The following is a 16882-nucleotide window of genomic DNA, read 5'->3' on the forward strand; positions in this document are numbered from 1 at the left end:
TTCATGCATATCGCATATCACATGATCTGCTCCATTCACTGTGGTGCTTCTGTTTTGATGCTGCAGAAAGTAGAATTCTGAAATGTCCTCCATTAAGTTACAGGAGGGAGGAAAGAGACAAGAGAAGTTCCTTGGGTTAACCACAGCTTCAAGCTAAATCGATTTAAAAAAAAAAAAAGAGAGAGGAAAAAAGAAAAACTGTTCACATTCCTCTTCTGTATGCTGAAGATCACCATCAAGGCCACACTGCATTCTGGTTTTGCAGACAAATCTCCAAGAAGTGGCAGAAATGTCTCTGGGGACTGAACCCTATCCCAGGACGTCACCCCTTTGGCTGGAGTGTGTGGGATCACTGAACTTTGGGACTTTCCAGTTCCCTGTAGGTTTTTTGGAATGTTGCAAAGCAGGAACAAGACCTCAAGACGTCCTGAGGAAGGAGACTGAGCAGATGACGTTAAGTGCATGTAGGAATAAGGCATAGGAACCACACTATTAGGTCAAATTTTAATACACGAATAAATAGTTATAAAGTGTGGAAAGAAAAACAAAGAGAATGAGACCATTAACCTCCTGATCATAAGGCCTCCCATTTGATTGGTCCATGACCCCCTGGCTCAGTCGCCAGCTGGACCACCCCACCCCTGGACACAGACAGAGCCTACATACCAGACCAGGGTCCTGAGACTGAGAAGGCACGGCCTGGCTTAGAATGCCCATCCCCTTGGGATCACACATGTCCTACCTCGTGTGCACCATAAGAAACCCAAGCCCAGCCTTCTTCCTGGCCACTGAGACCTGAATCTTCCTTAAATTTTTTTCTGCAGTGAGTTAAGGACCTGAAAAGTCCAAGTACAGTCTTCTCTGCCTCTAGAGAGACCTCCTACCCCTGGAGGGTGATAAGAGGAACTAAGTTCTTCCAACTTTGGACAACTGCTTATAGAAACCAGAGTCACTACGAAAGAACAGCTGCCCAGCAGCCAGGATTTTAAAGAGCTGAGCACAGACGTTACATGGCCAGTGTCTCTACTCTAACCTGCTAGAGTCTCAGCCATCCTCATTGCCCACCACGCTGGAGAGGTTGTGTGGCAGAGGGGACAGCCGCTCGCTGTCACAGCAAAGGAAGCCGCGAGTGTTCTTAGTCAGGCTTTCTACTGTCCAGTGCTCGAAGCTTTGTGACAGACGCACTTGCCCTCAGAGCTGATGTAGAAGAGAAGTCAACAGTGAATTTTGTAGCCTCAACAGAACAGAAAAGGTGAAGCATTTTCCACACAACAGTAAGGAATGAGCAGTTCTTGTTCCATAGAGGACAGAAACTCTATGGAAACATCCTCTGCAGGCTGGGATGATGCCCAGAGATAGAGGCTGGCATGGCGTGATGAGGCTAGACCCGAGGGGTGCCCTTGGGACACCTTTGCATTCCAAAATGAGGTCACAAAACATTTTATGGTTTTCTCTTAAATTACTAAGAAGCTGGGACCCATTAATCTGTCTTCCAGAAAACCTCAATATAACGCTGAATGAATGGTGCAAGCTGTCAGGGGGTGAGTGATCAGCTAACAGCTTTGCTAGCAATTGACTCATTGATCCCCAATGGAGTCGCACAAACCCATGGGTGAGCTTCCTGGATTAACTAGCACAGGAAACAAGCTTTAGTAAATTCCAAACTGCTGGGACGTGATCCGTAGTTTCACATCTAGAAAAAGTGAATATTTGCCATGTTCAGTTAACGTGCACGGGACTGTCACAGGCTGACCAATTGCTTGCCCTGGTTCATGCAGAATTAACAACCTATTGGAATAGTGTAGCTTCAATACGGTCGGTGCAGGTGATCCTGGCAGCCCAGCAGTTAAAAGATGGACTTGGGACTCAGCAGTCTTGAAATGTGGATGGGGTTTAAGAAATTTGCTTTTAGGAGCAACCCCATCTAACTTAAATTTCTACCACTTGGTACTTGGGCAACTAAAATTTAAAAAAAAAAAGAAGAAGTAAAGAAAGAAAGGGAAGAAAACAATGAGTCAAAATTTATAAAATAAAGCACTTTTGATGTGGAGATTGTCATGGTGAGGCTATTGATGTGACCTAACTACGTGGGATACAGAGCATCCATTGGGATTGATCAAATCATCCGTTCACATTACAGTACATTTATATGCAACAGATATTTTAGGTGATGAACATGATAAGTGAATAAAGTCAGTGTAGCTTGATTTAAATAAAGGAATGATAGAACAGAGACAATGAAACTCCTGTCCTGCAGGGCAGAGCTGAGGGGTGTACCTGGGTGGATTCTGGGTTGAGGCATTTGGGTCCAGGCACCTGCATTTCAAGAAGGAAGGGGACCTGGACACTTGGGGAGTCTCTTTACTGCCACGGTGCTGAGTTAGGGGCACCTCCTGAGAAGAAGGGAGGATGGTGGGCTTCTATTTCCAAACCCTGGTCACAGGGAAGTTGACTTTCCTCTTGTGTTGCCGGAAGCAGGGCTGGCAAGGGGTGGACCAGTGCATGCTGTGAAGCACTTGGGCAGACCCCGTCTCTGATCCAGATGCCTTATTACCTGACGGGTAGCAGGACCAAAGTTGAAACTGCCACTTGGCTGCATGGAATCACTTCCTCCTGTGCCCTGGAAGAAGCCTGAAGCCTGCGTTGGGTTGGCATGGTCCCATTCACCTTCAAACCTCCCAATTTTTCCTGATTTTTTTCTTTTAACTTTGTGTTTTTGGATTTAAATCAAGATTCTCAGACTTCTCCATTCTTGCTTATTCATTTTACTGAATATTTGAAATTGTGCCTGTCATCTCATTTTGTGACTTAAATGTTTTCTGTTTCTTTCTCTTCCTTGCTCCCGTCTGGGCTTGGTCCAGCATCATTTTCTTCACCCTGATGTTCCCGAGGGCTTTACTGTGACGTAGTTGCCCTGTGTGCTTCTTGTCTAGCTCAGCTGTGGAGTCCTGCACCTCTACCACAGTCAAGTTCAGAACTTTGTGTGACTTGCCGGAGAAACTCCACACCCAAGTCACCACCAGCTGGGTCCAGTGCTGATCCGATGCGGAGCAGAAGTTCTCTTGCCTTGCTGGTGAAGGAGGGAGGCCGCAGGCTGATGCTGCCCGAGGCTGCCCCCTAGCTGCTGTTTTCCGGGAACTGTGAGAGGATGTACTCAGGGATGGTCCTCATCCTCAAGAGAGCAGTTGCCCATTTCCAGGTCTGCAGCTGGGCAGTAGGGTGGGCAGTGAGGGAAAGAACAGGCAGCTTGGCTCAGGACAGACAGAGGCTCATCTGCTCTCCCTGCAGCCATGAAGTGGGAAAGAGAGAACAGGAAGGGGCAATGTCCCCATGGGCAAGCAGCAAGGTTGACACTCAGACACAAAGTGGTGCCTGTTACACCCCTGGGCCAGTACTCTCAAGCCCTGGAGCCCACGTTCTCCCAGTCCTGAGGCACGCTGGCCACACTGACCCTGAATGATCCCTCATGCCCAGTCGCTGGTGCTCTTTGTTTCTGTTTGTTTATTTTTTTGTATTTTGGTATCAGGGATTGAGTCCAGGGGGCACTTTACCACTGAGCCACATCCCAGAACTTCTTATTTTTTTTTTTATTTTGAGACAGGCACTCACTGAATTGTTTAGGTCCTCATGGAATTGCTGAGACTGGCCTTGAGACCCTCCTGCCTTAGCCTCCTGAGCCTCTGTGATGACAAGCGTGCAACGTCATGCCCAGCGTTTGCTGGGGCTGTCTTGCAGCCACAGCTACTGCTCTCATCAGCTCAGGTCAGCTGACCTTGCCTGGCCCAATGGCCTGGCTTTCGTGTTCCCGGTCTGGGTGATGGGCCAGGCACAGCAGCAGCAGTGTCTCTTGCCCTGCCCAGCTCTCTCTGTGCCAATGTTTACTGCTGGGACTTGGGTGACCCCTCAGTCATGCCAAGAGCCACACTGGCCTCATGGCTCTTTAGTTAGCAGACTAGTGTCCATGGGGGTCTCGAGCATGCAGCAATGCTGGGCACTGCAGGTGTGTCTGGAAGATGGAGACCTCATATTCTAGGGGAAAAGTGGGAAATAATTGCTGGGGTCATGGAGTCCGTGAGGCAGTGTCAAGGGCCCACAGGAGTGTGGGGGTGATGCGTTGGTGAGGAAGGCCTCGGCGGCATGAGGAGGGGGCGAGCCACGGAGATGGTGGAGAGGAACTAGGCCACCAGGACCGTGAGCGTGAAGCCTTCCCTAGTGACAACGAGCTTGAGAACTGAGGCAGTCCAGCCACGCGGGCAAGGTGAGGGCGAGTCCAGAACAATGAGTTCAGGCCTGGGAGTTGGTCGCCCATGAAGCACCTGGGCTTGGTACAGGATGACACTGGAAATCCTGTCCTGAATATGGGGATGCTTGCCAGGACGTGTACGGCTGCATTGCAGAGAAGCACAGTGAGGAGAAGGGTGAAGTTGGGGGGCGGCCACAGTGATGCACCCAGAAGCCGCAGCCATGGGCGGGAGCACTGAGTTTCTGGCTGGGTCTGCAGAAGAGGGCGCTGCATCTGTGGACGGTGAGGACAGGACGCCATACCTGAGGGGTTACGTGACAAATCCTTCCAGTCCTAGAGCCTGGTTGTGGGGTTGCATCTGGCTTTTGGTGGGGTCTGCCACCTGGGGTGTGGTGGCACCACCTCATTATTGCCACACATGGCTGGGAGACTGAGGCGGGTCTCCTGTTCCTCATGTGGCCTCTGAGTCCACTTTCGAGGGCTCAACTGCGGGTCCTTGCTTTCTCCCAGAGGCCCCCCTCCAGATGCCATCCTGCTGGGGTCTAGGTGTCAGCACGGGCGCTTTAGGGGACACTCAGGTTCAGATAGTAGCAAGGCAACTCTGTGCTCTGACCTGTACACCCTGAAGCATGAGGCGGTGTAAATTGGGATGGGGAAGATGGTGGGGCAGAGAGATTTTCAGCAGGAGGTGAGGAATCTGCTTACGCAGACTGTTGAGACCCCAAAGGGGACAAGCCTTCCTCCTCCTGACAGACGGCAGCACCCTGTGCAGGGGAGATGTGACTTCTGTCACAGCGCCCACCGGCCGGGCGTGAAAAACGCTCCACCTGAGGGTTTTACTAAGGTGTGGAATTACATTCTTGGAAACATGTGGATTCATGCTAGAAAATAAGATAGGAATTTGAACAAATCAATGCAAACCCAAGCCAAATCCCAGCCACCTGGGAAGGTGGCCTGAGAGCACCACACTGTGTCTGGTGGACCCAGGCTTCAGGGCCAAAGGCTCTTGCCCCCAGCACTCCCCTGATTTAAAATTCCTCACTTGGATGGAAATGAAGACCTTTATGCTAAATGAATAAGCGTATGTTACCACCTGAATACCGTATGTTACAATATATATACCGTATGTTACCATACGTATACTGTATGTTCTTAACTCACACCTGGAACCTGAATAAATTGAACTCAAAGAAAGGAGAGAAAGGAGGGCGGGTCGCCAGGGAGGGAGAGAGTGGTAGATGAGTGCTCAGGGCTTGGAGCCTCAACACACAGGCCAGGTATTCGCGTCCCCGAGACCTGCTGCAGCGCATGATGAGCATGGCCAGTAACACAGCGCGCATTTCAAACTCGTCACGCAAGTCCGTGTCAAGAGCTCCCACCACAGGACAGCGCAGGGCGACGAGGAGAGGGCTGTGTAAGAATGCAGCTCAGTTAACACACGTGTGTGCACCTTAACTTCCCTTAGAACCTCCTAAGTGTTCATGGCCACAGCTTGTCCATTTTCAGCTAAAAATACAGAAATGAGGAGTTTAAATGGAAGATCTACAGAGAGATGGTTGGATGTTGATTAGAAAAGGAAATAAGACAGAAGACAGATGACATAGTCTAGCTCTGTTAGGGCTCAGACAGGCTGGATATGGGATGGGCATAGGAAAGGTAGCAATGGATACAAGTTAGCAGACAGTCCTTTAGAACGTCAAAGAATTTTAATTTTGGATGACAAATTTTAATTCCTAATAAAGAATGAGATACATAAATACATACAGCTAAAGGTGCACCTACATGTATGTCTATGAATTTCTGTGTGTACAGAACTTTACCCCAAATCTTGAGAGAAAACTGTTTTCCCATGACTTCACTCTGGGCAGAGCACTGAGTCACTCTGTTCTAATGCTCTGCTTGCTGTGAACGTGCTCCTCCACACAGGACCCTTGTGAGTGCTCCCTTGACCTCCGAGTTTCTCAGGCTGTAGATGAGGGGGTTCAGCATCGGGGTAATCACCCCATAGAGCATAGAGATGAGTCTGTCTCTGGCAGGGGAATGTTGGCTGGAAGAGGGGCGGATGTAGGTGAAGATGGTTGTGCCGTAGAAGAGGCAGACTACCAGGAGGTGGGACGCACAGGTGGAGAAGGCTCTGCGCTTGCCTTCTGCTGACCGGATCCTGAGGATGGTGCAGATGATGTACACGTAAGAGACCAGGGTGGTCAGGAAGGCACTGATTCCCAGTGTGCCTCCTACCACTAAAACAAGCATCTCTGCCATGTACGTGGAGGAGCAGGAGAGGGCCACAACCTGTGGGTTGTCACAGTAGTACTGGTTGACCAGGTTGGACTTGCAGAAAGACAGGCGGAAGGTGGACACAGTGTGCAGGAGAGAATTGAGGAACCCAGCTGCCCAGGTCCCACACACCAGCTGGACACAGTGCACCTTAGTCATGATGAGGGCATAACGCAGAGGAAAGCATATGGCCACATAGCGGTCATAAGCCATGACGGCCAGCAGGAAGACTTCACTCCCAACTAGGGCCACCAGGAAATAGAGCTGCACTGCACACCCGAGGAAAGAAATGCCATTCTCCCCGCTCAAGAGGTTGTGCAGCATCTTGGGGACAGTGGCTGATGGGCAGAAGATGTCCAGGAGGGACAAATTTGCCAGAAGGTAATACATGGGAGTGTGCAGCTTTCTCTCCGTGCAAAGGGCCAAGAGAATGGCCCCGTTTCCCGCCAAGGTGATCTGGTAGATGACGGCAAAGACCACGAAGAGAGGGTAGCGCACCTCGGGGAGGTCGGAGAGCCCCATGAGCACAAACTGTGTCACTGTGCTGAGGTTGCCCACGTCCATCTGCTCTCTGCACAGAGCCCTCCTGGAGGGAAAGAAGCCAACAAGCCTGGTTATGTCTAGAGAGCAGGGAGCCCAGGGCTGGGAAGCTCTGGGAAGCAGTGGGCATGTGGAGGACATGAGGTGTAGCCATTTGAACCAGGAGATGCAGCTATTTGAACCAGGAGGTGCAGCTATTTAAACACCTGTTGGACACAGCTGTACTCTTGCCATTTCTTGAAATAGTCCTGCTAGGTTCGTTTTCCAGAGGATGCTGCCTGAGCACCTGGGGACTCTGGTGCCAGCCTTCACCACCCTGAAGTCGCAGTAGAGCGAGCTCTGAGCAGGGCTCTGTCTTCTGCTGGGACACTTGCCTCGTGCTGCCCTGGGTGGTACTATCCTTGGTACTAGATTCCTTAGAAGGTCCTGGACATTCATATTACCTGTTATAAGTATCTATGTCTCATATATTATCATTCTGATTAGGGGTGCAATCATTGATTTGTGCACTTAAATCAGAATCAGCAGACATGTGGAGAAACATGAGCTGAAGGAGTGGATTGCACTAGAAGTACCCAGACCTGGAAGAAGTCAGCAGGAGTATCCCCACACAACTTCCAGAGCAGCCTCCCAGGTCAGCATGGCCCTGCCCAGCCCACAGAAGCCCAGTGTCACCACCTCTTTATAGGAAGCTTCGTTCAATGCCACAAGTAAGCCCTGTGGATTTTTTCCCTCTAACACTATATGCATGCAATGGAAAATTCAAAGATAAAACTGGTCAGAAAATAAAATCCAAAAGTTACTTTCTCTGGTCCTCATATGATCTATTTAGCCAGGTGGAAGCTGGGAATTCTTTCTTTCTCAGAGAACATGGGTGTTACCACTTAGACACAAGGATATGTTTCCTACCTGGCAAGAAATGCTTTTAAGTCTGCTTTTCTATTTCCTGAAAGACTTGGGTAAGAATTGCAAGAGTTCTATTTTTCCCTCCTCAAGTATCACCAGGTTTGTTAACACTGTTCTTTGGGGGGAAAAAAGAGTTTTTAGTGATCTCTTCAAATCGAAACCTAGGGAAGAAAATTGTTATAAGTCATGGATTGGCAGTGATTGTTCTTCATCTGAGGAGGGATGTGTAATGAGGGAGAGAATGGTTCAGGGAAAAGCCACCTGTCATCTCAACTCTTAGGTCTGGAATGCTCTCAATTCCACCAAGTTTAAAACTCCTGTCTGCATCTTTATGTATGAATATCTTTAAAATGTACTTGTATGTTGAGCGCCATCCATGGGCTGAGTGTGGATTGTGTTGCACGTCACAGCCAGTGAGGGGATGGGTCTGGCACTGGAATGTCCCATGGCCCCCCACAGGGATAGAGTGCCTGGTGCAGGTGAACTTCCCCCTCAGCTCTGCCAAAGGTCCCACATAGCACTGGAGATGGGGTGACCTGCTGTAGCCACACAGCCCCTCTGACATGGGAGTGACCGGCCAAGATGCGAGTCAACCTGCCGACTGCAAGACATAAGGAAGCAAGACTCCACCCTGAAACCTTATCCCTGCCTTTGATGTGCCCCATCAGTCAACATGGGAGCCATTCCTAACTGTCTGGCTCCAGCTCCTGTGTGGACTGGACCTATCAGGGACTCCCCTGGTGAATCTGTCTTTCTGATCTTGCCTTTTGTTCTCCACTAATTATTCTAGGCTTTAATTTCTCAGGTGGCTTATATCCTTCTTGGCAGGAAGAACCCCCAAACGAGGCTCTGACGGCCTGGCCATATTAGTACATTTAAGTGAATAAATAAGGCACTTTTCTAACCCGGGGAGCAGTAACTTGAGAAAGTGAACACTAACTTCCAAGATAGTTACTAATTTTCTTTTTACATTTGCAAATTTGACTTTAAAAAAAAACAACACTATGAGGAATGAGTATCATTCAGATTGATAACACGCTCCGTTCCTTCCTCAAAGCTACATAATCAACAATTATCCTCCAAAAACTGTTGCATTTTCATTAAATTTTGCACTTGATTGTTTAAAACTCAATAAAATTTCCTGATTTGACATGTGAAACGTAGAATTTGCTCACGTGGTGAGGGAACTTGTGTTTGGAGTAGCAATCTCCTTCTACTAAACTTAATTAAATCCTGTTTAAACAGCCATCTAATTAGAAAAATAAGAGTCATATTTTTTTCAGTGTTTTGCTAAGGAAGAAGTTCCAGAACCTTCCTTGTCAATGTGAGGAATCAGGAGTTGATGGACTGACTAGAGATTAAGAAGAGTGCTCATGAAATGCAGCCTTATAGGTGCTCTAGGTGGCCACCTGGTCACACACACCATGGGAACCCACATGGGGACTGGCGGGCATCACCTCCTTGGGAAATCACCCAGATGTCCCACCCTCCAGTGTTTGACTTACCCCTCTGCATATGGCCCAAGGCACGTACACCGCACAGGAAGCTTTTCTCTTCACAAAAGAGTTATTTCAAGTTTCCACTAGCTAGAGAACAAGAGAAGAAAATCACGAAGCACAAATAGCCCACATATAACCTAAACTTCCTGCAATTAAAATGACTTATTTTACCATATGCATATCAAGGCAATATGCCATTTAAGTATTCTTTTGTAGGAGGTTACATTACCCATAGAAATACTCAACCAGGAGGCCAGATGATCTGGACAGCACATCACATCAGGAAAGAAAAGCAAACTCATCGATTGCATTTGGACGCAGTCAGGAATTTAGCCTGGTTTATATTGCACCCCTTTTCCCCTAGGAAAAATGACAGTAATGATAATGACCCTAGGGGGAATACTCTTCTCTTGCACTTGATCCAAATTGAAACCAACTGACTAACAGAAACTCATAGCTAATCAATCTCAGGAAGTTTAAAAATGAGTCTAAATCCTGTGAGTGCCATCTTTGATTCTAATGATGGTCCTGGGTGAGGTAAAGCAAGACATTTCCTGCTAATGCACTTGTCATCAAGAGCAAAGAGTGTTGTTGTCAAGGTGTCTATATTCATAGCAATCATCCCTCCAAAGTAGGATTATATCATCAGATACTGACACACGTGCAGCTCCATGGCAAACTACACACGTTGTCCATGCACCACTCCACGTCTCCTCTGTGAAGCTGTGTGCCGCCCACACGACACCTGTGTGTGCAGGGTCAGACCCGAGAGTGTTAGTGCACCCGGTTCCAATGGTGACCCCAACTTGATTTCCTAGTTGGGTGTTGATTGAGCAATAGAAGAATCTTTGTCTGAAAGTCAGATAGATGGCAGACAGATGGATGACCGAAGGACAGATGGATGATAGGTAGAGAGCGTTTGCAATGACTGAATGTGGTGAGGGCAACAAGTAAATGTTAACCCATTTCACTGTTTCAATAACTCATTTCAGACTCAACAGGACCAAGTCAGACACAAACATCAAAAGGAAGAGAAATACAAGTCCCCACGGCTTCTGTCTGCTCTGCGGGGAGGGAGCCACGGATGCGCAGACACAGCTTCTACCTGAAGCACCCTGATTCCCATCACCATGGGGTGCGCTGCATGGGCGCCACATGTGTGCCTCGGCCTGGGAACCCTCCTGGACTGGACCTCAGGACACTCCCTCTCTCTTCAGGTCTCACACTGGGATCTCTTGGTACCTCTTTCTCTCACAAGCCAGGGATGTGGCAAGAGTCTCCCAAGCTGCCGTGGACATTCCAGTACAGTTATTCCAGCTTTTCCGAAGGGATGTTCTTGTAGAAGAGGGTGGTTCTGCCGCTCCTGAGTGGAATGGTCTGTGGTTCCCCCTGGGTGCCTCTGCTCTCCGCAGGCCAGATGGCCAGATGGTCTTCCTGAACGGAAGGAAGGTTCTACTGCAAAGTCCCTCACGTGTCAGCTGGCTTTCCTCGGCCGTCAAATGCTGGCGGTCAATCAGCTTAACGAGAGAAAGGCTTTGTTCTGGCTCTTTCCCCAATGGTCATTTGTCCCTGTGGCTTCGGGGCCTGTGGCGAGGTACATCATGGCAGGGCTTGAGGTGGTCGAATCTGCTCACTCCTGGCATCTGGGAAGCATGGGGATGCAGGAAGGGACAGGGCCAGCATCTTCAGGGCATGTCCAGGGTGGTGACCCTGCTTCCACTGGCCCTCCTCCACTACCCAAGCAGGCCACACTGCAGCCCAGGCTCTTACCATGCAGGCCCTGGGGACAATCCAGGTCCAGTCTGAGCGCCGACCTTTACTTCACTGCTCTTGACGTTTGTGTTCAGGTGTGTCCATGTTCCTACGCAGCCCTTTCCTGTAGTGGGTGCATGTGTATTTAAACTTGCTGTGCCTCCTCTTGACGGGAGCCTTTTGTTGGGACAGAAAGACGCTGTCTCCAGAGCCGGTTGTAATTCAAAGTCTTTGGTGTCCAAGACACAGGACCACCCTGCTGTCCTATGTTCACCACTAGGGCGTCCTCTCCTTCCACCTCTATAATAGTGCCGTACAGAGCTCAGGTCTCAATGCGTCCATCTGTCTGCTCGTGGTCAGTTTCCCCAGGCCTGCTCCAGGTAATTAAGCAAAGTGGACACTTGTCCTTTTCTCCACCATGTTCTCCTGCAATGACCACATCCTTCTACTCCTCAGTATTTATTGCCTGTCGATTTTTTAGTGATCTGCTTTGGTCTTTTCCTCTTTCTCTTTTGCATATCTATTTAAGGTTTATTCTGTTTTCCTGACAATGTTCAGTTATCCACAAGTGTGTTTAAATATATCTCACTTACTCTCCTTAGAACGGTTACTTTTACTTTCTGTTAGGCTGTTTGTCGACCCCCCCCCCTTTTTCTGATTACTTGCAGGGAATTGCTGTGTTCTGGGTTATTTTGCTTGATTCCAGTTTGGGGCTGGTGTAAGGGCCACGCAGTCACAGCTTCTGACCTCAAGGCCGGTGTCTGCTTCTTACTCTTTCATCACTTCTGGTGTGTTTGAATCACAATTAGCATTAATTTTTATTCATTTACTTGAAATTATTTAATGATAACAATAATTCATGGTAGTTATAGTATTAGATATAAAGCATTTATTATTTTCAATAAAACATGGAATAATTAGATCAAGCTAAAGTATCTATCATGTCAAATATTTAACCTTTGGAAGGGGACATTTAAAGAAATATTGGAAGACATAAAATTCAAATTTTAGCAATACTCACCACACTTTCCAATTGATCTCAACAAAAAAAATGAACTTTTTCCTCAAAGCTAACTCCAGCTTTGTGTTATTCCTCCGTTTTGTTATTTTTGCCCATAATTTCCTTGGCTTCTCAAGGTTTTTGTGGTTTTATATAAAATTTAATCTATAAAAATGACATTAGAAATTTGCAGAGATTACATTGTATCTGCAGATTTTTTAATATGGTAATTTTAACAATATTAATTCTTCCTTTAATTCACAGAACATTTTAATTATGAATTCCTGAACTCCTTCTCTGTCGTTCCTTCTGCTGTGCTGGCCATGGGTTCGCATCACGTAGCATCTTGATTGGTTTGAGGCACTCTCTTCCCTTGTCTTTTCATGTTGCTGTGTGTCTTCCCTTCTAGCTCTGTGGATCTTAGATGTTACTCTTTTACCCTATAGGCTTATCCCCTGTAGGGATACCTCTCCTTTGAGGTGAAGGACAGTGTTATCAGATCCCAATATAAACAATATACACCCTAAAAACTGATGTTTGGCATTAAGACACCTACAGTTTGGTCACAATGTCCAGAAATGGTGAATTCAATTGTTATCTACAATATACTCAGTAGATTTGTAAAAGGGTTTACAGTTTCTGATGGTGGACAAAGAACCAGGGGCAAGGAGTAGGATGATATGCTGAGGAGGTAGGAGGTGAGGAGATAGAGTTGTTGTATCTTAGGAAGTGTGAAAGAGAAATCTAAAGAGGAAGGTTAGTAGCAGGAGAAGGGAGAGGAAGTAAATTTGGGTAGACAAGTAAGTGGGAAGACAATAGAGTACATAAAACAAACACACATTCATATTAAGAAAAATAAAAATGTTAAGATCGTAGAAACTGATGGGAAAAAAGAAATAAAGAGTATACTACACAGGTGTAATATGCTAGTCAGAAGTCCCAGTCCGCGGTACCCTAATTCATGCAAAGCACTTGGTTTCACATATGTTGGGGATGTGAGGGTGGGAGAATAGAGAGGGAGAGGAAAAAAAATCTTGAAGGAAGACACAGGGATTGTTTGGTGGAGATCAGTATCTTTCCTGCTTCCCTTCTCATCCAATAGGGGAGGGTCGTCTGTTGTTAACTGGTATCTCCACCCTCTGAATGGTGAAGAAACTGAGTAGAAACTGGGTCCTTGGCCAGCCAGAGTTCCAAACTGGGAGTTGCCCCTACTGAAGATGGTGATGAAGGTGACCCAAGATGGAGGTGCCTGCTTTCAGCGGTGGGCTGTCGGGTTATGTGGGGGGAGCCGTGATGGCATTGGACGACGACGAGTTCAGAAACGACTCTGTGGTGTGAAGTGTGTGGCTGTTGGCTGACTTCAGAGCCTGTGGGAAGTTCTCGGGAGCAGGCCACTACGTGTAGGGGACTATCTCTGCTGCTGCAGAGTTCCAAGTTGGTGTGATGGAGCAGCCCCACGTTGGTAGATGGGGATCCACACAGGAGTGGTGGCCAGATTCCTGCATGTGAGAAGCTGCCAGGTGTCCTGAGGGGGAGTGGCATCAGCAATTTCTGCTCAGGTGAGTGGCTGAGAGTTCTGTGCAGGTGCTGATGGTCCCACTTGGTTGCCCAGTAGTCCTGTGTGGGCCAGTAATTGGGAGACCTACTCTGATGCGGAAGCCTAGAGCCCTGTATGGGCATGGTGGCCGTGTTTCCCGCCAGGGAGCAGGAATATCGCTTGCAGAGAAGCAGTATTCTCACTACTTGAGACCTAAGTCAGGGAGCGACACAGAATGCTGCCTCCCTTCGGCCCACCATCTTGGATCTCGCCCAATATTAATTCTTCCAAGCAAAGAACACAGGATGCTTTGCAATGCATTTTTTTATTGTTAAATTTTATTTTGGGTTGACACATCACAATCGTACACCAGAACTTCAGGGAGACACTTTATTTCTAAACCATAACAAGTAGTCTACTTTTCTCTTTTGTGGAACCTCCATAGTCATTCATAAGAGTCATGCTGCTAATTTACTTTTCTGAGCAGAGGCTGTTTGGGACATAATTGAGATGCTCAGAATTGGAAAAAAAATATTAAAAAAAATAAATTATTGCAGACCAAAAGTGGTGTAATTAACATAAGTCGTAGTCTGGAAAGAAAGCTTTCCTGTTTCTACAGATGACAGAAGGACAGAATGAAGCAGAAATGACAGCTCTCTAGTCACAGTTCATGAAAATGCTGAGACTCGGGGATGGGGAAAGCATGATGACAAAGTCACACAGGTGCACATGGTGGAAGAGTGTGGCAGATGATGACCAGGAAGCAGAGAGAGAGAGAGAGAGAGAGAGAGAGAGAGAGAGAGAGAGAGACTCTACTTACCAGACAAAAATATATACCCCAAAGCCACGGCCCCAGTGCCCCACGTCCTCCAGCCACACCCACCTGCATCAGTTACCACTCAATTAATCCCATCAGGTGATCGATTCACTGGTGGGGTTAGGGCTCTCAGAATCCAATCATTTCCCCTCTGAACCCTCTTGCATGTCTCCCACATGTGGACAGCTCACATCAAAACCATAGCAGGAAGCATGGCAGGGTGACCAGGTGAGCAGCCAAGGGGAAGAGGTGGAAGGAAGACACATAGATGGATGGTTAGGACAGATTCAGACTCAGGAGCAGGTGGAGGCTGAGGTACGAGTACGTGCACGGTGGGCAAGGGTCCAGGTGAACTTAGGATAGCCCAGCTTTCGACCTGTCCACCCAGGATCAACAGTCCTCCTTTCCTCTCCAAGACATTCACTATTGGATGCCAAATGTTAGGGTCCCAAAGTTTCGAGTTGGAGATACACATAAATGGATAGGTCAGCTGAAGTTACATGTGGGTGCACAGACAGGCATTGCAGACATTGAGGGGCAACTATTCTATGAATTCTTCCCTTGACTTCACTCTGGGCAGAGCATGGAGTCACTCTGTTCTAATGCTCTGCTTGCTGTGAACATGCTCCTCCACATAGGACCCTCGTGAGCGCTCCCTTGACCTCTGTGTTTCTCAGGCTGTAGATGAGGGGGTTCAGCATCGGGGTGATCACCCCGTAGAGCATAGAGACGAGTCTGTCTCTAGAGAGGGAGTCTTGGCTGGAGGAGCGGCGCATGTAGGTGAAGATGGCTGTGCCGTAGAAGAGGCAGACTACCAGGAGGTGGGACGCACAGGTGGAGAAGGCTCTGCGCTTGCCTTCTGCTGACTGGATCCTGAGGATGGTGCAGATGATGTACACGTAAGAGACCAAAGTGGTCAAAAAGGCGCTGGTTCCAAAGATGCCTCCTATCACTAAGGCAAGCATCTCTGCCATGTATGTGGAGGAGCAGGAGAGGGCCACAATCTGTGGGATGTCACAGTAGTACTGGTTGACCAGGTTGGACTTGCAGAAAGACAGGCGGAAGGTGAACACAGTGTGCAGGAGGGAGTTGAGGAACCCAGCTGCCCAGGTCCCACACACCAGCTGGACACAGCGCACCTTGGTCATGATGAGGGCATAACGCAGAGGAAAGCATATGGCCACATAGCGGTCATAAGCCATGACAGCCAGCAGGAAGACTTCGGTCCCCATCAGGGCTACCAGGAAATAGAGCTGCACTGCACACCCAAGGAAAGAAATGCCATTCTCCCCGCTCAAGAGGTTGTGCAGCATCTTGGGGACGGTGGTCGATGAGCAGAAGATGTCCAGGAGGGACAAATTTGCCAGAAGGTAATACATGGGAGTGTGCAGCTTTCTCTCCTTGCAAAGGGCCAAGAGAATGGCCCCGTTTCCCGCCAAGGTGATCTGGTAGATGACGGCAAAGACCACAAAGAGAGGGTAGCGCACCTCGGGGAGGTCGGAGAGCCCCATGAGCACAAACTGTGTCACTGTGCTGAGGTTGCCCACGTCCATCTGCTCTCTGCACAGAGCCCTCCTGGAGGGAAGGAAGCCAACAAGCCTGGTTATGTCTAGAGAGCAGGGAGCCCAGGGCTGGGAAGCTCTGGGAAGCAGTGGGCATGTGGTAGACATGACCTGTCAGCCCTGCTGACCAGGAGGTGCAGCTATTTGAACCCCTGTTAGACACATGTACTTTACAGTACTTAGGATATTTCCTAAAATATTCACCCTTGTTTCCTTACCAAGAGGAAATCTTCTGAATAGATGGAGAAATTTAAAATCTACCTTCTCCATCAAACATTTGAGGTGTTTCCGTTGTTCTGGGGATTGTAGAATTCACAGTGGAAATCTACCTTCCCTTTGACACTTGCTTTGTTCTGCTTTGTATTATTTCCAAGTGTTTATTTTTATGGTTTGTCTCAATACTAAGACCTTGACATAGAAGCTGTACTTTGTTCCTAGGTGTGTGCACTTCTGAAGACACTAGGAATCAGCACTTGAAAGGATGGAGAGAGGGTGAGTGGTACACGCCCTGCTCTGACAGGCTCTTCCCATTCTGAAGAAATCAAAGGAAGGATGCTTCTTCATCTACAAGTCATCATCACTCAAACATAAACATAACTCAATAAAATTAAACTCACCCTGAAGACATAAACCAACTTGTTTGAAAGTGTCTGTCTGTCCCCATTCAGGAAATTATATCATATATATATGTGTGTGTGTAAACACATATATACTCACATTGTTCACACGTACCTTTTGAATGTAAAACT

General features: G+C 47.9%; 2 protein-coding genes across 2 annotated transcripts; both read right to left on the reverse strand.

Annotated features, from left to right (window-relative positions):
• Window positions 1–6130: 6130 nt before the first annotated feature.
• LOC144372768 (olfactory receptor 5V1-like) lies at window positions 6131–7084 on the reverse strand. Its single transcript, XM_078036020.1, has one exon. The coding sequence runs from the start codon at window positions 7082–7084 to the stop codon at window positions 6131–6133; it is 954 nt and encodes a 317-aa protein (XP_077892146.1).
• An 8048-nt stretch (window positions 7085–15132) lies between these two features.
• Window positions 15133–16124, reverse strand: LOC144372773 (olfactory receptor 5V1-like). The gene has a single exon (XM_078036025.1). It carries the CDS (start codon window positions 16122–16124, stop codon window positions 15171–15173), a length of 954 nt encoding a protein of 317 aa, XP_077892151.1. The 3' UTR covers window positions 15133–15170.
• Between the last annotated feature and the right edge of the window lie 758 nt (window positions 16125–16882).

Source organism: Ictidomys tridecemlineatus, unplaced genomic scaffold (genome assembly GCF_052094955.1).
Source record: "Ictidomys tridecemlineatus isolate mIctTri1 unplaced genomic scaffold, mIctTri1.hap1 Scaffold_161, whole genome shotgun sequence".
Taxonomy (NCBI): Eukaryota; Metazoa; Chordata; class Mammalia; order Rodentia; family Sciuridae; genus Ictidomys; species Ictidomys tridecemlineatus.

Bases quoted from the DNA above. Each gene is read 5' to 3' on its own strand.
- LOC144372768 (XM_078036020.1), bottom strand. From the start codon at position 7,084: ATGGACGTGGGCAACCTCAGCACAGTGACACAGTTTGTGCTCATGGGG.
- LOC144372773 (XM_078036025.1), bottom strand. From the start codon at position 16,124: ATGGACGTGGGCAACCTCAGCACAGTGACACAGTTTGTGCTCATGGGG.